Source organism: Chelonia mydas, chromosome 24 (assembly GCF_015237465.2).
Source record: "Chelonia mydas isolate rCheMyd1 chromosome 24, rCheMyd1.pri.v2, whole genome shotgun sequence".
NCBI lineage: Eukaryota > Metazoa > Chordata > Testudines > Cheloniidae > Chelonia > Chelonia mydas.
In genome coordinates, this window is record NC_051264.2 from 13,937,865 (window position 1) to 13,958,087 (window position 20,223).

Here is a 20,223-nt window from a genome sequence, read left to right on the forward strand (position 1 = left end):
TCAATGCCCCTTGTATGGTGTCATTAGGTTGTAATATAACCTTGTAATCTACTAAGTATGTTCATCCTAATTGTTTGCCTGTATTATTTCTATATCTGGAGTTAGGAGAATAAAATATAAACTTGTATCCCTGAGGTAAATATATTAAGTGGAGGCCATTAAGGGTGCTCCAGAAACAATCAGTTGTAAATGGACTTAGTTACTTGAAAGCCTTCTTGTGTACCTGTGAGCCAGCCCATGGGGAATGGATACTAGGGGTCTTACAGTGACTTGTGACCATGTCACCTGAAAATGCAATCCATCTTAAATCTGGACTTTTCCATTTAGAAGGAGGGGTGGGGACCCAGAGAGACAAAAGATTCCCACCTTGTGCCAAAGCTATAAACGGGGGTGGAGCAGGATAAAGGGGACCAGTCATGAGAAAACCCCTGCTTACCACCTGAGATGTCTGCTGGATCTAACAAAGACTGTACCAGTGGAAAGGATTGGGCCTAGACTAGGAAGGAGTGTAGTCAGTGAAAGAAGCTTACTGGAACATCTTTGAGGGTGAGATATTACCGATAATCAGTTTCTTAATGTATTAGGCTTAGACTTGCGTTTTTTGTTTTATTTCGCTTTTTCACTTACTTTGTTCTGTCTATTACTTGAAACCACTTAAATCCTACTTTTTATTCCTAATAAAAATCATTTTTGTTTATTAATAAACCCAGAGTGAGTGATTAATACCCGGGGGAGCAAACAGCTGTGCATATCTCTCTATCAGTGATATGGAGGGTGACCAATTTACAAATTTACCCCGTATAAGCTGTATACAGAGTAAAAGAGATTTATTTGGGGTTTGGATCCCATTGGGAGCTGGAGACAGGTAACCTGTTGAGCTGTTTTTAGTTAAAGTGTGCAGCTTTGGGGGCGTGGCCCAGACCCTGGGTCTGTGTTGCAGCAGGCTAGTGTGTCCGGCTCAACAAGGCAGGGTTACTGAGTCCCAAGCTGGTAGGGAAAATGGGCTCAGAAGTAATTTCAGCACATCAGGTGACAGTCCCAAGGTGATCTCTGTGACTAAACTTGTCACAAATACTATTGGAAGGAAAGCTACCTCTTGAAGGTCAGAAGGTGTAGGGATAAAGTGAGAGTTGCCAAAAGCCAAGCAAAGTTGGACCTTGCAAAGGAAATTAAAATCAAGAGTAAAATTTTCTATAGCCATATAAATAAAAAGGAAAGAAGAATAATAGAATCATAGAAGATTAGGATTGAAAGAGACCTCAGGAGGTCATGTAGTCTAATGCCCTGCACCACGCAGGACCAACATCAACTAAATCATCCCAGCCAGGACTTTGTCAAGCCGGGCCTTAAAAACCTCTAAGGATGGAGATTCCACCACCTCCCTAGGAACCCATTCCAGTGCTTCACCACCCTCCTAGTGAAATAGTGTTTCCTAATATCCAACCTAGACCTCCCGCACTGCAACTTGAGACCATTGCTCCCTGTTCTGTCATCTGCCACCACCGAGAACAGCCGAGCTCCGTCCTTTTTAGGACCCCCCTTCAGGTAGTTAAAGGCTGCTATCAAATCCCCCCTCACTGTTCTCTTCTGCAGACTAAACAAGCTCACTTCCCTCAGCCTCTCCTCGTAAGTCATGTGCCCCAGCTCCCTGATCATTTTCATTGCCCTCTGCTGGACTCTCTCCAATTTGTCCACATCCTGTCTGTACTGGGGGGCCCAAAGTTGGACACAAAAGTGGGACCACTAAGCACTGAGGATGGGGTGGAGATTAAAGATAATCCAGGTATGGCCCAACACCTAAAAGAATACTTTGCCTCAGTTTTTAGTAAGAGTAATGACGAGTTTAGGGGTAGTGGCAGGGTAGCTAATGTGAACAAGTATATGGCAGTAGAAATTATGGTATCTGAGGTGGAAATCAAACTCAAAGAGCTTAATGGGACTAAATCATGGGGCCTGGATAATCTCCATCCAAGAATATTAAGGCAACTGGCACATGAAATTGCAAGCCCAATAGCAAGGATTTTTAATGAATCTGTAAACTTGGGGGAGAATTTCTAATATTGGTCCTATTTTTAAGAAAGGGAGAAAAGTGATCCAGGAAACTACAGGCCTGTTAGTTTGACCTCAGTTGTATGCAGGTCTTTGAAAGAGAAAGCAGTTAAGGAAACAGAGGTAAATGGTAATTGGGATAAATACATGGTTTTACAAAATGTAGATCATGCCCGACCAACCTGATCTCCTTCTTTGAGGAGATAACTGATTTTTTAGATAAAGGAAATGCAGTAGATCTTACGTACCTGAATTTCAGTAAGGCATTTGATACAGGTCCACATGGGAAATTATTAGTTAAATTGGAGAAGATGGGGATTAATATGAGAATTCTAAGGTGGATAAGCAACTGGTTAAAGGAGAGACTACAACAGGCCATATTGAAAAGTGAATTGTCAGGCTGGAGGAAGGTTAATAGTGGAGTTCCTCAGGGATTGGTCTTGGGATCAATCTTATTTAACATTTTTATTAGTGACATTGGCACAAAAAGTAGGAGTGTGCTAACAAAATTTGCAGATGACACAGAGTTGGGAGGTATTACCAATACGGAGGAAGACCGGAATGTCATACGAGAAGATCTGGATGAACTTGAAAACTGGAGTAATAGAAATGGGATGAAATTTAATAGTGCAAAGTGCACGGTCATGCATTTAGGAACTAACAACAAGGATTTTTGTTATAAGCTGGGGATCTATCAGTTGGAAGTGACAGAAGAGGAGAAACACCTGGGTGTATTGGTTGATCACAGGATGGCTAAGAGCCACCAGTGTGATGCAGCTGTGGGGAAAAAACGGCTAATGCAGTCCTAGGATGCATTAGGAGAGGTATTGCCAGTAGAGACAGGGAAGTGTTAGTACCATTATACAAGGCACCGGTGAGACCTCATCTGGAATACTGTGTGCCATTCGGGTCTCCCATGTTTAAGAAAAATTAATACAAACTAGAACAGGTGCAGAGAAGGGCGACTAGGATGATCCAAGGAATGGAAAACCTACCTTATGAGACGTGCAAGAGGTCAGACTAGATTAACATGATGGCACCTTCGGACCTTAGAGCAGTGGTTCTCAACTCAAGGTCCACAGGTCGCTGTGGCCCATGTGACATCCTCTCAGCCATACAGGTAGTATATAGATAACAGCGAGAGAGCTGCATATGCGGCCCACAATGGTAAATAGGTTGAGAACCACTGCCTTAGAATCTATGATTCTATCAGTGACTTAAACTGTAACCATTCTACCACCGCTCCCATGTGTTATCAGTGGACGTTATATACTCCAGGTGACAGGCACCTTAGCAATTCCAAGGACAAACAAGTACTGTGGGTACAATAGAACCCAGAGTCCTGATTTCCCAATCACTGCTCAGTCCCAAACCACTCGATCACGCCCCCTCCCAACACCAGGGCTAGAACTCAAGAGTGCTGAGAACCCAGGCTTCCCGGTCTAACCAGCAGACCATAGACCGTGGCATACAAATCTGTACTCACGGCATCTGGCCAGCTGCCTCCATTCCCCAATCCTGACCCCCTCCAGCTGGCAGGCATCCACATAGGCCTTCAGGGCCTCACACAGGGCCTTCCTGTAGCCGTCGCTGTGGCACAGATCGTACACGCAGTTGTCCAAGTAGACTGTAGGATCCACCTTGGTGTGGCACTGGCTGAAGGGCCCATCTGAGACCTTGGCTATCAGGCCGCACGAGGCCTCTTCCTTGTACTTTCTGGCTATGCTGGCGGCACAGGGCCTGCAACCTCCAATGCAATCGTGCCAGCAAAACTGATCCTCATCTTCCACTGCCCAGCTTTTCCCCAGGGCGGCGACACTGGGAGCCAGGTCCCCGTCTGGGGTCTGGAAGTCATCGGAGGGGTCCCCATTATAGTTGCCACACAGGCCGCACAGGCTGTCGGAGAAGTCATTGGGGACGGTGATCCTCAGGTGGTTGTTCCAGTCATAGGACATGCTGAGGTTGAAGTCAGTGCGGAGGACGAGGGAGGTGCCGCTCTGATAGAGCCAAAGGGTCCCATTGTTCAGGGAGATGGGTAAGTGGGCCCTGGTGTTATTCATCTTTGCAGTGAGAAAGAAAGGGCAAAGGTCACAATCAAGTGCACAGGTCTGTCACTTATCTACTGAGCTCTACTCTGATATAGTTTTTCACTAGTATTTTCCAATTCATCAACATCAAAAGGGGTTTGAGAAGATTGTTCCTTATCCAAGGAGTTCTGATGGAAACAAGGCCAATTTCAAAACCTGTCTCTTTTTCCTGTCACCGGCTCCTTGGCAGCCTGCCGGGCGGACTGACCTGGAGCTGGGGCTCCATTCGTCTTCATAGAAAATGTAGTAATTTATGAGTTTCGTTCCATATTGGAATTAAGCTAATTTTCAAACTATTGAAATCTTTCTGCCAGTGGAATTAGCTTTCTCAGGCCAGCTCTATCTAATGTGATGTTTTAATCCAAATTTGGATAAAGTTTGTGTCCAGATTCACTGGAAATTGTGATTTCGCCCTGTCAGGGTTCCCTCCCCTCTCTAAACTCTGGGATACAGAAGTGGGGACCCGCATGAAAGACCCTCTAAGCTTATATGCTACCATCTTAGGTTAAAAACTTCCCCAAGGCACAAATTCCTTTCCTGGTCCTTGGATGGTATTGCTGCCACCACCAAGTGATTTCCCCAAAAAGTCAGGAAAGGGCCCTATCCCCCCAAAATATCCCCCCAAGCCCCTTCACCCCCTTTCCTGGGAAGGACTGAGAAATAAATACCAACCAGTTGCCTTAGTAATGTGAGCATAGACCCGATCCCTTGACTTCAGGACACTGAAATCAATCAGGTTCTTAGAAGAAGAATTTTATTTATATATATATATAAAAAAAAAGTAAAAGAATCACACCTGCAAAATCAGGATGGAAGGTAACTTTACAGGGTAAATAAAAAGATTTAAAATACAGAGGATTCTCCTCTGACTCTGCTTTACAGTTACAAAACAGGAATGAAACTACCTCTTAGCATAGGGAAAATTCACAAGCTAAAACAAAAGATAATTTAACGCATTTCCTTGTCTTACTTACAATTTTTGTAATCTTAGGTGAATCATTTTAGGTACATTTTCAGGAGATGTTTTACGTGCCCGGTCTCTCTCTCCGTCCGGAGAGGGAACAAAAAAGAGAGCACAAACAACCTCCCCCCATGACAGGCATTGGGGTCAGCCCTGACTTGCTAGGAGAATGTTCCCTTTTAGGTCGCCCACCCCGCTCCCTGCAGCTCACCACAGTGCCTGCTGGCTATTGGTGTCAACGAGACTCCCCACTGCAATGCCTTGGATTACTTCATTGGAAAGGCAGCCTATCTAACTACTGACCACACTGGGCCTTGTCTATGTTGGGCGTAGCCTGGGGGCTGCTTTAAATGGAGCCCACTGGCTGTGGACCCATAGGGGGCATTGCCCAGCTGGGCACTGTCCGAGCCCATCACCTCCCAGCCACTCTCCTTTGCCTGTCCTACGCACAACATGCCCCATCCGTGGTGGGAGCTGCAGTTTCCTGCCCTCTATTTAGCAAAGCCTACAGGGTGGATATAGGAGTAGGGTGGACGTGCGCACCCAGCACTCACCCACACAAAGCCGGCTTCAGCCCTGGCTGCTGTGACGGTGACTCCATCCACCTGGACAGTCACCGACCCAACGTAGAAAACCTGTGTGTTCCCACTGTTCTCACTCTTGACCATGACATGGAAGGAGGGCAGGCCGGAAGCATCCCTGCAGGTCTTGGCCACCGTGTAGGTGCAGTTGCCATGGAAATCATACGCCCATCCATCGAAGGTGTGGTAATGAAAGTATCCCCCGGCCCTGCACGTGCCCCGAGAGACTGGCACACACTTTGGCTGCTCATTTATCATCTTGCAAATAGTTCCTTCCCTACAGCGGACCACACTGCACGATGGCTTTGGAATATCTAGTGGGGAAAGACAATAGAAAGACAAACAGCAGACTAATCAGTAGTATCTGTCTATCTCTCCCCCGACACACATTGTTATATCTATCACCATGCACTCCTCTGTCTCTATTCCTCTATCTATCCTCTACACACTTCCTTTGAATCATTCACAAACCTCCCACGAGTCCCATGCTGAGGAAATCTCTGCATGTGTGTGACAACAGCAAAACCAGATCCTGTGTCTCCTTCCCCGCAATGTGCGGCACAGGTGGTTCAACACCTATGGGCATGTTGCCAGCATCGATCAGGCAAAGGATTGTGGCTGGGATGTGATGGGCACTGACAGTGTCCAGCTGACTGATGGCCCCCACAGCCAGTGGGCTCCAATTAAGAGCAGCTCCTAGGCTACAGCCAGGGAGAAGATCTACGAGTGTGATCAGCTCCCTGACAGCTGCCCACTTGGCTCTGCTGTGCACATCAGAAGATGGATGCAGCAGAGACGAGTGTTTCCAACAAGTGTTTCCATCTTTCAAGTCAAAATTCTGTAATATTACGGGTCAGGGTTCCAGGCTAAATAAAAGGGGAGAGAGAGAGTGAATGAGAAGGGTGAGGAGACATAATTGAAATGACTTTACTCACCCCTTGTGCAATAACCCCTCGGGTCATGTTTCAATCAGTGACTCTCCTTTACCTTGGCTGATGCAGTCCATGACGCCGTCTCTGATCTGGCATTTTTCTCCACTGGTGCAGCTGTGAGCTTTGCAAGTCACCCCTCGGGCAGGAACGCAAGTGCAGTTTTGCTGGCACTCATTTCTCAGGACTGTCTCACTGGGCTGACGGGATGTTTGGGAAGGAGGAAATAATGCAATCATAGAATGATAGAATATCAGAGTTGGAAGGGACCTCAGGAGGTCATCTAGTCCAACCACCTGCTCAAAGCAGGACCTAATCCCCAACTAAAGCATCCCAGTCAGGGCTTTGTCAAGCTGGACCTTAAAAATCTCAAAGGAAGGAGATTCCACCACCTCCCTAGGGAATCCATTCCAGTGCTTCACCACCCTCCTAGTGAAAAAGTTTTTCCTAATATCCAAACTAAACCTTCCCCACTGCAACTTGAGACCATTACTCCTCATTCTGTCATCTGCTACCACTGAGAACAGTCTAGATCCATCCTCTTCGGAACCCCCTAATTTGTCTAGGGCCCTCTGTATCCTATCCCTACCCTCCAGCATATCTACCTCTCCTTCCAGTTTTGTGTCATCTGCAAACTTGCTGAGGGTGCAATCCACACCATCCTTCAGATCATTAATGAAGATACTGAAGAAAACCAGCCCCAGGACTAACCCTTGGGACACTCTGCTTTATTCCGGCTGCCAACTAGACATGGAGTCATTGATCTACCCATTGAGCCTGATGATCTAGCGAGCTTTCTATCCACCTTATTGTCCATTCATCCAGCCCATACTTCTTTAACTTGCTGGCAAGACTACTCTGGGAGACCGTATCAAAAGCTTTGCTAAAGTCAAGGAATAACATGTCCACTGTTTTCCCCTTATCCACAGAGCCAGTTATATCATCATAGAAGGCAATTAGGTTAGTCAGGCATGACTTCCCCTTGGTGAATCCATGCGGCCTGTTCCTGATCATTTTCCTCTCCTCTAAGTGCTTCAAAATTGAATCCTTGAGGACCTGCTCCATATTTTTTCCAGGGACTGAGGTGAGGCTGACTGGAAATATAACTGGAAATGGTTATTTATAATAATTTCTGGCAGTGCTAAACTCAGAGCTGTGTGGTGAGGTGTGTGAAAAACTATTGTTTCATAATATTATTTCTCTTAACATTAAAAAGAGAGGCTGTCTAATGAGCAGTCCCTCTCTGTGCCTCAGTTTCCCCACAACAGACAAAGGGAATCACATTTTCTTGATTTTCTTGGTGCTTTCGGCATTAACAGAGCAGGGATGCCAGCCTGGATAGGCCAATACTCTGATCCACTATAGCAAACCCTATTCCTGTCTAGTGTAGGGATTAAGATATGTGAGAAAAAAATTTAGATCAGACCCAGACTGCTTGAGGTGGTACCTTGTAATATCTCCCATGCTCGAAGCACCCACAGCTCTGCAGAGTCACACAGCCCTGGCCATCGAAGAGGAAGCCCTCGTCACACTGGCAGCCTTCAGCACAGGTCTCTGGGCAGTCTAGGATGTCTCCAGAGCAGGTGGTGGTACAGAGGTCAGCGCAGACCTTGTAGTGGCTGTTAACCGGGCAGCTCACAGCTTAAATAGAGAGAGAAATAAAGGATGGATGGAAAGATCTCACACCATGGTCTAGAGGGACAGACATGAAGGAGAGGACAGCAGGACAGGGAGGAGAGGAACAGGGCACCTTTCTAAGGGAACATGAGATTGTTGGCTCCCACCCAGAAGAGTTCCAGAAGAAGCCCAGAGGCTTGGAACAAGATGCTTAGTGCATCCAGAGCTCCTACACTGTCCATGCATTTACCGCAGAAGGAGGCGCTCCTCCAGGGCTGGATGAACACCTTAGCCTCTTGGCAGGCCGTCACGTAGCTGTGGATGCTCTGGCACAGGACCTGTGCATCCCCGTTTCCCAGGCACACATCGTACAGACAGTTGCTCTGATACACGCTGGGGCTGACCACGCTGTGGCAGGCCGCGAAGGGGCCGTTGGGGTCTGTGAGCAGCTCACAGTAGTTGCGCCCTTTGAAGACCTCCTTCTTCTTCTCTTCGCAAACTGGACAGCTGTTTCCAGGACATCTGTCTGTACAGGATGCTCCTGGGATCTCGACTTCCCAAGCAGAGCCAAATGCTGCCACATCAGGGACTGTCCTACCACTGGGGAGCAGGAACTCCTCGTCCTGCTGTCCATTGTAGTTCCCGCACAGGCCACACGTCTGGCCCTGGTAGGTCCCTGGGATGGTGACTCTGGCCTGGTAAACCAAGTCGTAGCTCACACTGAGGCCAAAGTCAGTTTGCACCAGGACATTAGTGCCGTGTTGATATGCTCGGAGCTGCCCATTGACCATTATCACGGGGAGATCGTGGGATACCCCGTCCACCTGGAAAAGACAGCACATTCCCCTATGAGCAGGTAGGATGGACACTGCATCGTGGGTAGGGGCTATGGACAAGTTTTGAGATTCAGTTCTCACTGACGCCATGGGTTAAATCCAGAATGACTCATGACTCCCGATTTCACTTTGCAATGGTTTGTCCTCACCTTCCAAGCTCTTGACATTGTCACCCTGGCCTACATTTCTGATCTCATCTCCCAGGCACCTCCCTCCCTCCTGATCCTCTCTCTCTATCTTCCCCAACTCCTCAACCCATGTTTGGCCTGCTCCTTCTCATGCCAACTGCTGGACTCAGAACAGTCTCCTACTTCTTCTCCATCTCCCACCCTCGGCCCCTAAAAACCCACTTCCCTGGTGACGCCTCCTTCCTTCCCCTCCCTCTCCTATCTCAAACAATTTCCTATGCATTGTGTTCAATTTGCCCCAAATTAGACCGCAGGCTTCACAGGACACTATGCCATGGGACAGATTCTTCAGATATGTGGATGGGGTTCACCAAATAATTAATACTCATAAATAGGGGTATAACCAACAAGGGAGGCAAAGATGGAGCTGAGCTGGAGGATGCTCATCTCACCCGAGAGAAACTTTGACATAGCACCATCCATGAGTAGCACTTTCTACCATTTCTAGCTGGGTAGGAGACTCCATCCCATTCTAACAGAAGATGACCTGGCTTCAACCGTTCACGGCTTTGTCGCTTCCCTGCTGGACTATATTGCAAGGTGGTATACCCGGGCATGAAGCATTCAGCACTTAGGAATATTCAAGTGCTACACAACTCTGCAGCATGCCTCCTCAGCAACACTGGCTGCTGTACACATTAAACCTGTCCTCCACTCCCTACCCTGGCTTCCCATAGAACAAGGAATCCAGTTCAAGTTCTCTGTCCTTATCCCAAGCGCTCAATGGCCTGGGCCCAGGCTATCTAAAAGATGAATTAAACCCCCAGGTTGAAGACTGTGGTTGACAACTTTCTTCCATTGGCACAATGGAAATCACATCAATAAGGATAACCTTTGTCTCTGCCAGAGACAAAGCTTTATTAGGAGTTTGGTCCAAGTCTGGGGAATGAACCCGCTCAGGAAGTAAGGACCCTCACTAACCTGGCCACCCTCCTTTCCAAGTGCAAGGTACGTTCTTAGACCACCTTTCTCCAACATATATATATGGCAACATGCGTATACATTTATCATTATAAAAAAATCCACAACAAAACACCCCACTGCACACACATCTTTCCTGGGGAGAGGAGGAGAGAACAAACATGTGGTAGATGTTAGTCACGTTGCTTAATGTGTTTCTGGGAGGGGCTTAAATACCATGTGGATGAGCCTGGTATATGAACCTTGTAGCAGGGTGTCCTGCCCCTCAGTGGGCCTGGGGCCAGCCAACCCTTATTACTAAGTAGGCACATCTGAGCAGGAATCATATGCATCCCATATAAGAGAAGCAGGAAGAAGCCAGGCTCCTGGTCCAGCAGAGAGAGTTGTCACAGAGAAAGAGGGGAAGAGAGAGGCTGCTGGCAGTGAGTAGGCTCCCACAGAGAAACCTGAAAGTAGGGGAGTGAGACGGCAGTCAGGCAATGCCTGGGAATGGCCAGATAAGGAAGTGACTGGCTGTATGTGAAAACTCCAATTTGAATGAGACCCTTGGGCGGGCTGTTGCTATTGGACTTGTAAAAGCCTTTTGTGAGTTGTTGAGGAGTCCAAGAGGGGAAGCTGTGGCAGGCCACATGCAGAAACCTCGGGCCACCAAGGGACACACAGAACAATCTAAATGAAGATCTGGAGAAGGACTTACCATGATGAGCCCCTGTTTGTTCTGCAGCAGGGTGAGTGTGATCCCATACACCTGGATGGATACCAGCTTGGCCATGGAGATGTTCCCGCTGCCCCAGTCTTCTTTCTCTACACTGATAGTGAATGGTGTAAGGTGACTGGCATCGGCGCAGGTCTTGGCCAGGATGTAGGTGCAGGTGCCTTGAAAGTCAAAGGGGACCCCATCGAAAGAGAGGTAGTGGGAATGGCCAGAGGCAGAACAGGTTGCAGATCCAAATGGGTGGCATTTCTGGACTCCGTCCACCACCCTGCATTGCTCACCAGTGCCGCAGGAGAATGCCTTACACACAACCTCCCCACCAGCCAGACACACGCACTGCTCCTCGCATGAACCGCTCGGGTGGAAGGTCTCCCCGGCATGGTAGTAAAGTCCCCAGTGGAGGCATCCGCACTGGGAAAAGGGGACGCAGTGGTCACCACTGAGAACAAAGCCCTCGTCACACACGCAGCCTTCCTTACACTGGGTCGTGCATTGCACCGGGGCATAGAGGTTGCTGCATGTCAGATCGCAGCTGCTGCTGCAGAATTCGTAGTGACTGTTTGGGGGACAGGATGGAGCTGTAATTAGAACAAAGAGTTAGCTCACATCGTGCCTAAGCAATGTGTGCAATGAACCATCACAGAACATGCAATTTCATTCAAGTGCCTAATTTTCTATTTCCTCAGTTTGGTTAATTAATAAAAGGCAACCTCTCTAATTCGGTCCCAGGTCTGGGGACTGGGTGCCCCAGAGACACCAGGTAATGGGATATAGACAATCTCTCTCCAAGGGTTAGGCTTCTAATCTGGTCCAAGATCAGGGTGTAGGGAGTGGAGGGCTCATGGGCCTGGAATTGTTCTGTAGAACTTTTCACCACTAGATTTTTGCTTTGAGTCCAGGGCACTAGTGCCTAAAACTCCTTCCCAGGTGATGGCTTATGGGAGATGAGTTGGTGGCTTCCCACACCAGTTCCTAATGGACCGACATCTCAATTACTAAGACTCCACTGACTCCCAGCTCTGATTATTTCCAGTCTCAGCAGGGAAGCCAAGGACTGGATGGACCATGCAGGGAACTACTACATCCCCAGACAGTGCCTCTCTGGCTTGGGGTGCAGCACATTGATAGGGCATGGTGAGGGGCAGCTCCTATGACTGTACCCATCGTTTGGAGAGAGGGCTTCCTTGTCACTGAAACATTCTGCAGAACAGGATAAGCTGAGCATTTAGATCAACAACTACCAGCCAACAAAAACTAACAAGCCCCATGGGGCAATCAGTAGTGGACAGAGGCGACTCACAGCAGAACTTTGTCGTCCTCCAGGGATGCACCACAGCTCCAGCTTCCTGACATGCCTCGGAATAGCCAGCAACGGCCTGGCAGACGTTACTCTCCTGCCCACTGAGGATGCAATAGCCGTACACGCAGTCTATGAAGAATCCATGGGGGTCCACTTTGCTGTGACATCCTCTGAAGGGGCCACTCTTGTCTAGGATGATCCCACACTGTCCTCTGCTACCTCGTTGTTGTTTTTCAATAGCCTCTACACTTGCGCATGGGGGTATCGTTACTGCAGAGCATCCCCGGAGGTCGCCCACCTTCCAGCTCTGGCCAAAGCTGACTGGGCTTGGTGCCAGCGTGCCATCCCTCATGAGCAAGTTCTCCTCCCTGTCCCTGTTGAAGTTGCCACACAGACCACACACGGCTCCCGTGTAGGTGACTGGCAGAGTGACCGTGATGCGTCCTGACCACCCAGCATAGGTAACGGTGAGACCAAAGTCTGTCTGGATCACTGTGGCCCAGCCCTTTCTATACACAGTGGTTTTCTTATCATTGAGGTTGAAGGGAAGGTTAATCAGGAAACCATTCATCTGTAAGTGCAAATCATTCAATATATGAAACATAGCTCGCTCACGGTGGAACCTCTCACTCCAGAACAGAGCTCCAGCCCATAATTATAATAAAAATCCACTTCTGTTTAACTTTTGTCCAGTCTGCCTTGCTCCCTTCCCTACAACCTGCCTCAGTCTCAGCTCTCCAGACTGGGCAGGATCCTCCAACCAAACTTTCATTACTTCTGGCTTTGGCTATTGCAGTTCCCTCCTCTCTGTGCTACCTGAGCCCCAGCTCCCCAGGTTCCCACAAACGCTGGATGCTACTGACACTTTCTGACCCATCTCAAGTGAAATGGCAGCACCCCGATCCTTAAATATCTCCATCGGCTCCCTGTTCATAGAAGAATCCAGTTCCCATTCATTCTATATTTCACAGTCCTTCCATGCACTGTCTGTAACCTGTGTTGATGACACAGGTGACTTTCTAGAAATATTTTAGAGAGACCAGAGATAATTTGAGACACTCACCAGGACTTTCCCAGGGAATTGATTGCTGAGCCTGAGGTTGGTCTGATAAACCTTGATCTGTAGAGGAGCGGTATTGTTCTCCTGGAAGTAGACTCCAAAGTCCACTAGTCCCTCCGCCTTCTTGCACAGGGCCGTGAGCTGGTAGCGGCAGGTGCCTTGGAAGTCGTATCTCTGTCCATCAAAGGTGGTGTAGTGCAGATTCCTTGTCACAGAGCAGGTGGCGTAGCTGGAGGGGTAACAGCCCCGTACGCCGTTCACTAGCCCGCACCTCTCTGAGTGTTTGCACGTAGAGGCCACGCATTCGACTTGTCTAGTGGCTGCATTGCACATGCACCGTATCCCACATACCTCATCGACCCAGAAACTCACATTGGGGGCATAGGGGCGCCCTTCAAACTGGCACCCACAGCTGCTCTTGGGGATGCATTTGCCCTGGCTCAGCACAAAACCGTCCTTGCACTGGCAGCTTTCCACACAGGGGTCTTGGCAGCTGCTAGGGGCTGACTGGTCCACACACGTGGCTGGGCAGGCTGTTCCACAGAGCTGGTACTGGCTGTTCTCCAGCGGGCACTCCATGGCTGGGGAGTGAAGGACCCACAGATTTAGCAGCAAATTCTCTCCAAGCAAAAACAGTATTTAAAATAGACAGAGGGGGATGCATCTTGTGGGGCTCTGAGAGCCCTTGAATTCTGGTGACCTCAACAGGAACAGAGGGCGCTCAGCACGTTGCAGGAGGTGCTTAGCACCTTGCAGGGTCACGTCCATTTTTAAGAAGAGTGGATATTGGATAGATATCTCTTTAATGTGTTTAATTAAATAAACACTGTGATGTTGCACTCCATATGCTTTATGGAAGTGTGCTTAAGAATATGACATATCTGGAATAGGCTATATGCTCAATGCCCTTTGTATGGTGTCATTAGGTTGTAATATAACCTTGTAATCTACTAAGTATGTTCATCCTAATTGTTTGCCTGTATTATTTCTATATCTGGAGTTAGGAGAATAAAATTATAAACTTGTATCACTGAGGTAAATATATTAAGTGGAGGCCATTAAGGGTGCTCCAGAAACAATCAGTTGTAAATGGACTTAGTTACTTGAAAGCCTTCTTGTGTACCTGTGAGCCAGCCCATGGGGAATGGATACTAGGGGTCTTACAGTGACTTGTGACCATGTCACCTGATAATGCAATCCATCTTAAATCTGGACTTTTCCATTTAGAAGGAGGGGTGGGGACCCAGAGAGACAAAAGATTCCCACCTTGTGCCAAAGCTATAAACGGGGGTGGAGCAGGATAAAGGGGACCAGTCATGAGAAAACCCCTGCTTACCACCTGAGATGTCTGCTGGATCTAACAAAGACTGTACCAGTGGAAAGGATTGGGCCTAGACTAGGAAGGAGTGTAGTCAGTGAAAGAAGCTTACTGGAACATCTTTGAGGGTGAGATATTACCGATAATCAGTTTCTTAATGTATTAGGCTTAGACTTGCGTTTTTTGTTTTATTTCGCTTTTTCACTTACTTTGTTCTGTCTATTACTTGAAACCACTTAAATCCTACTTTTTATTCCTAATAAAAATCATTTTTGTTTATTAATAAACCCAGAGTGAGTGATTAATACCCGGGGGAGCAAACAGCTGTGCATCTCTCTATCAGTGATATAGAGGGTGACCAATTTACAAATTTACCCCGTATAAGCTGTATACAGAGTAAAACAGATTTATTTGGGGTTTGGATCCCATTGGGAGCTGGAGACAGGTAACCTGTTGAGCTGTTTTTAGTTAAAGTGTGCAGCTTTGGGGGCGTGGCCCAGACCCTGGGTCTGTGTTGCAGCAGGCTAGTGTGTCTGGCTCAACAAGGCAGGGTTACGGAGTCCCAAGCTGGTAGTGAAAATGGGCTCAGAAGTAATTTCAGCACATCAGGTGACAGTCCCAAGGTGATCTCTGTGACTAAACTTGTCACAAATACTATTGGGAATTGTGTGATTATAGGAGATTTTAACTTCCCAGATATAGATTGGAGGAAAAATGCTACCAAAAACAGTATGGCCCAGATTTTCCTGGATGGGATAGCTGACAGATTTCTTCACCAAATACTCACTGAACCAACAAGATGTGATGGCATTTTAGATTTGGCGAATAGTGTGGACCTTGTAGAAGAACTGGTGGTAGGGGACAACCTGGGTTCAAGTGATCATGAACTAATTCAGTTTAAACAAAAATAGATCTGCAACTAGGATCCTTGATTTCAAAAGGGCAAACTTTAAAAAAAAAAAATAAGGGAATCAGTTAGGATCCAGGAAGTAGACTGGACTTAAGACCTCAAGGATTGAATGTGGAGTTTCAGAAACAATCTGAAGCCTGCATTCCAAGCAAGGGGGAAAAATCCATAGGGAAGGGTTGCAGACCAAGCTGGATGAGTAAACATCTCAAACAGGTGATTAAGAGAAAGCAGAAAGCCAACAAGGAATGGAAGAAGGATCAGGAAGGAAAGCTACCTCTTGAAGGTCAGAAGGTGTAGGGATAAAGTGAGAGTTGCCAAAAGCCAAGCAAAGTTGGACCTTGCAAAGGAAATTAAAATCAAGAGTAAAATTTTCTATAGCCATATAAATAAAAAGGAAAGAAGAATAATAGAATCATAGAAGATTAGGATTGAAAGAGACCTCAGGAGGTCATGTAGTCTAATGCCCTGCACCACGCAGGACCAACACCAACTAAATCATCCCAGCCAGGACTTTGTCAAGCCGGGCCTTAAAAACCTCTAAGGATGGAGATTCCACCACCTCCCTAGGAACCCATTCCAGTGCTTCACCACCCTCCTAGTGAAATAGTGTTTCCTAATATCCAACCTAGACCTCCCGCACTGCAACTTGAGACCATTGCTCCCTGTTCTGTCATCTGCCACCACCGAGAACAGCCGAGCTCCGTCCTTTTTAGGACCCCCCTTCAGGTAGTTAAAGGCTGCTATCAAATCCCCCCTCACTGTTCTCTTCTGCAGACTAAACAAGCTCACTTCCCTCAGCCTCTCCTCGTAAGTCATGTGCCCCAGCTCCCTGATCATTTTCATTGCCCTCTGCTGGACTCTCTCCAATTTGTCCACATCCTGTCTGTACTGGGGGGCCCAAAGTTGGACACAAAAGTGGGACCACTAAGCACTGAGGATGGGGTGGAGATTAAAGATAATCCAGGTATGGCCCAACACCTAAAAGAATACTTTGCCTCAGTTTTTAGTAAGAGTAATGACGAGTTTAGGGGTAGTGGCAGGGTAGCTAATGTGAACAAGTATATGGCAGTAGAAATTATGGTATCTGAGGTGGAAATCAAACTCAAAGAGCTTAATGGGACTAAATCATGGGGCCTGGATAATCTCCATCCAAGAATATTAAGGCAACTGGCACATGAAATTGCAAGCCCAATAGCAAGGATTTTTAATGAATCTGTAAACTTGGGGGAGAATTTCTAATATTGGTCCTATTTTTAAGAAAGGGAGAAAAGTGATCCAGGAAACTACAGGCCTGTTAGTTTGACCTCAGTTGTATGCAGGTCTTTGAAAGAGAAAGCAGTTAAGGAAACAGAGGTAAATGGTAATTGGGATAAATACATGGTTTTACAAAATGTAGATCATGCCCGACCAACCTGATCTCCTTCTTTGAGGAGATAACTGATTTTTTAGATAAAGGAAATGCAGTAGATCTTACGTACCTGAATTTCAGTAAGGCATTTGATACAGGTCCACATGGGAAATTATTAGTTAAATTGGAGAAGATGGGGATTAATATGAGAATTCTAAGGTGGATAAGCAACTGGTTAAAGGAGAGACTACAACAGGCCATATTGAAAAGTGAATTGTCAGGCTGGAGGAAGGTTAATAGTGGAGTTCCTCAGGGATTGGTCTTGGAATCAATCTTATTTAACATTTTTATTAGTGACATTGGCATAAAAAGTAGGAGTGTGCTAACAAAATTTGCAGATGACAAAGAGTTGGGAGGTATTACCAATACAGAGGAGGACCGGAATATCATACGAGAAGATCTGGATGACCTTGAAAACTGGAGTAATAGAAATGGGATGAAATTTAATAGTGCAAAGTGCACGGTCATGCATTTAGGAACTAACAACAAGAACTTTTGTTATAAGCTGGGGATCTATCAGTTGGCAGTGACAGAAGAGGAGAAAGACCTGGGTGTATTGGTTGATCACAGGATGGCTAAGAGCTACCACTGTGATGCAGCTGTGGGGAAAAAAAGGCTAATGCAGTCCTAGGATGCATCAGGAGAGGTATTGCCAGTAGAGACAGGGAAGTGTTAGTACCATTATACAAGGCACCGGTGAGACCTCATCTGGAATACTGTGTGCCATTCTGGTCTCCCATGTTTAAGAAAAATTAATACAAACTAGAACACATGCAGAGAAGGGCGACTAGGATGATCCAAGGAATGGAAAACCTACCTTATGAGACAAGACTCAAAGAGCTTGGCTTGTTTTGCCTAACCAAAAGAAGGCTGAAGGGAGATATGATTGCTCTCTATAAATACACAAAAGGGATAAACACCAGAGAGGGAGAGGAGTTACTTAAATTAAGTGCCAATGTTGACACAAAAACAAATGGACATCAACTGGTCATCAACAAGTTTAGCCTTGAAATTAGATGATTCCCATCACAGGAGTGAAGTTCTGGAACAGCATTCCAAGGGGAGCAATAAGGACAAAACACCTTACTGGCTTCCAGACTGAGCTTGATAAGTTTATGGAGCGATGGTGTGATGAGATTGCCCACAATGGCATGTAGCTGATCTGTGAGTGGTAGCAGCAATATCTCCAACAGCCAGGGATGGGACACTAGATGGGCAGGGTTCTGAGTTACAACAGACAATTCTTTCCCAGGTGTCTCACCCACATGATCAGGGTCCAGCTGATTGCCATATTTGAGGTCAGGAAGGAATTTCCACCCCCAGTCAGACTGCAGAGACCCTAGGGATTATTTGCCTTCTGCTGCATCTTGAGCCACAGGTCACTTGGTGATTTAAACCAGTGTAAATGGCAGATTCTGTAACTTGAAGTCTTTAAATCAAGTTTTGAGGATGTCAGTAACTCAGCCAGAGGTTAGGGGTCGGTTACAGGAGTGGGTGGGCGAGGTTCTGTGGGCTGCAACGTGCAAGAGGTCAGATTAGATTAACATGATGGCCCCTTCGGACCTTAGAACAGTGGTTCTCAACTCAAGGTCCACAGGTCGCTGTGGCCCATGTGACATCCTCTCAGCCATACAGGTAGTATATAGATTGTGTGGATGCAGCACATATAACACCGAGAGAGCTGCATATGCGGCCCACAATGGTAAATAGGTTGAGAACCACTGTCTTAGAATCTATGATTTTATCAGTGACTTAAACTGTAACCATTCTACCACCGCTCCCATGTTTTATCAGTGGACGTTAGACACTCCAAGTGACAGGCACCTTAGCAATTCCAAGGACAAACAAGTACTGTGGGTACAATAGAACCCAGAGTCCTGATTTCCCAATCACTGCTCAATCCCAAACCACTCGATCACACCCCCTCCCAACACCAGGGCTAGAACTCAAGAGTGCTGAGCCCCAGGCTTCCCGGTCTAACCAGCAGACCATAGACCTTGGCATACAAATCTGTACTCACGGCATCTGGCCAGCTGCCTCCATTCCCCAATCCTGACCCCCTCCAGCTGGCAGGCGTCCGCATAGGCCTTCAGGGCCTCACACAGGGCCTTCCTGTAGCCGTCGTTGTGGCACAGATCATACACGCAGTTGTCCAAGTAGACTGTAGGATCCACCTTGGTGTGGCACTGGCTGAAGGGCCCATCTGAGACCTTGGCTATCAGGCCGCACGAGGCCTCTTCCTTGTACTTTCTGGCTATGCTGGCGGCACAGGGCCTGCAACCTCCAATGCAATCGTGCCAGCAAAACTGATCCTCATCTTCCACTGCCCAGCTTTTCCCCAGGACGGCGACACTGGGAGCCAGGTCCCCTTCTGAGGTCCGGAAGTCATCGGAGGGGTCCCCATTATAGTTGCCACACAGGCCGCACAGGCTGTCGGAGAAGTCATTAGGGACGGTGACCCTCAGGTGGTTGTTCCAGTCATAGGACATGCTGAGGTTGAAGTCAGTGCGGAGGACGAGGGAGGTGCCGCTCTGATAGAGCCAAAGGGTCCCATTGTTCAGGGAGATGGGTAAGTGGGCCCTGGTGTTATTCACCTTTGCAGTGAGAAAGAAAGGGCAAAGGTCACAATCGAGTGCACAGGTCTGTCACTTATCTACTGAGCTCTACTCTGATATAGTTTTTCACTAGTATTTTCCAATTCATCAACATCAAAAGGGGTTTGAGAAGATTGTTCCTTTTCCAAGGAGTTCCAAGGAGTTTTATATAGTTTTTCACTAGTATTTTCCAATTCATCAACATCAAAAGGGGTTTGAGAAGATTGTTCCTTTTCCAAGGAGTTCAAAGGAGTCAGGAAAGGGTCACTTGGAATCCCTATCCCCCCAAAATATCCCCCCAAGCCCCTTCAGCCCCTTTCCTGGGGAGGACTGAGAAATAAATACCAACCTGTTGCCTTAGTAATGTGAGCACAGACCAGACCCCTTGACTCCAGGACACTGAAATCAATCAGTTTCTTAGAAGAAGAATTTTATTTATATATATAAAAAAAAAAAGTAAAAGAATCACATCTGCAAAATCAGGATGGAAGGTAACTTTACAGGGTAAATAAAAAGATTTAAAATACAGAGGATTCCCCTCTGACTCTGCTTCACAGTTACAAAACAGGAATGAAACTACCTCTTAGCATAGGGAAAATTCACAAGCTAAAACAAAAGATAATTTAATGCATTTCCTTGTCTTACTTACAATTTTTGTAATCTTAGATGAATCATTTTAGGTACTTTTTCAGGAGATGTTTTATGTGCCCGGTCTCTCTCTCCGTCCGGAGAGGGAACAAAAAAAGAGA

The 20,223-nt window shown here is 47.0% G+C and overlaps 2 protein-coding genes across 2 annotated transcripts in view; both read right to left on the minus strand.

The window, feature by feature from the left end:
* Positions 1 to 4,109, minus strand: part of LOC102946739 (IgGFc-binding protein) — a 74,843-nt gene extending 70,734 nt beyond the window's left edge. The window contains exons 1-2 of the mRNA XM_043535585.1: positions 3,536 to 4,109; positions 2,591 to 2,644 (exon numbers count right to left, since the gene is read on the minus strand). Of these exons, the coding sequence (XP_043391520.1) occupies positions 2,591 to 2,644; positions 3,536 to 4,109 (628 nt within the window). The remainder of the gene's footprint in view (positions 1 to 2,590; positions 2,645 to 3,535) is intronic.
* A 1,479-nt stretch (positions 4,110 to 5,588) lies between these two features.
* LOC119564218 (IgGFc-binding protein-like) lies at positions 5,589 to 19,369 on the minus strand. Its single transcript, XM_037883491.2, has 8 exons — positions 18,901 to 19,369; positions 13,248 to 13,825; positions 12,185 to 12,755; positions 10,867 to 11,462; positions 8,475 to 9,048; positions 8,055 to 8,248; positions 6,666 to 6,807; positions 5,589 to 5,992 (listed from the first exon to the last, which is right to left on the minus strand). Exons 1-8 carry the CDS (start codon positions 19,367 to 19,369, stop codon positions 5,589 to 5,591), a joined length of 3,528 nt encoding a protein of 1,175 aa, XP_037739419.2.
* Between the last annotated feature and the right edge of the window lie 854 nt (positions 19,370 to 20,223).

Bases quoted from the DNA above. Each gene is read 5' to 3' on its own strand.
- LOC119564218 (XM_037883491.2), bottom strand. From the start codon at position 19,369: ATGTCCTATGACTGGAACAACCACCTGAGGGTCACCGTCCCTAATGAC. The intron at 12,756-13,247 runs GTGAGTGTCTCA...TTGCACTTACAG, and splicing joins AATTCCCTGGGAAAGTCCTG to ATGAATGGTTTCCTGATTAA. The intron at 11,463-12,184 runs GTGAGTCGCCTC...TTCTAATTACAG, and splicing joins GAGGACGACAAAGTTCTGCT to CTCCATCCTGTCCCCCAAAC.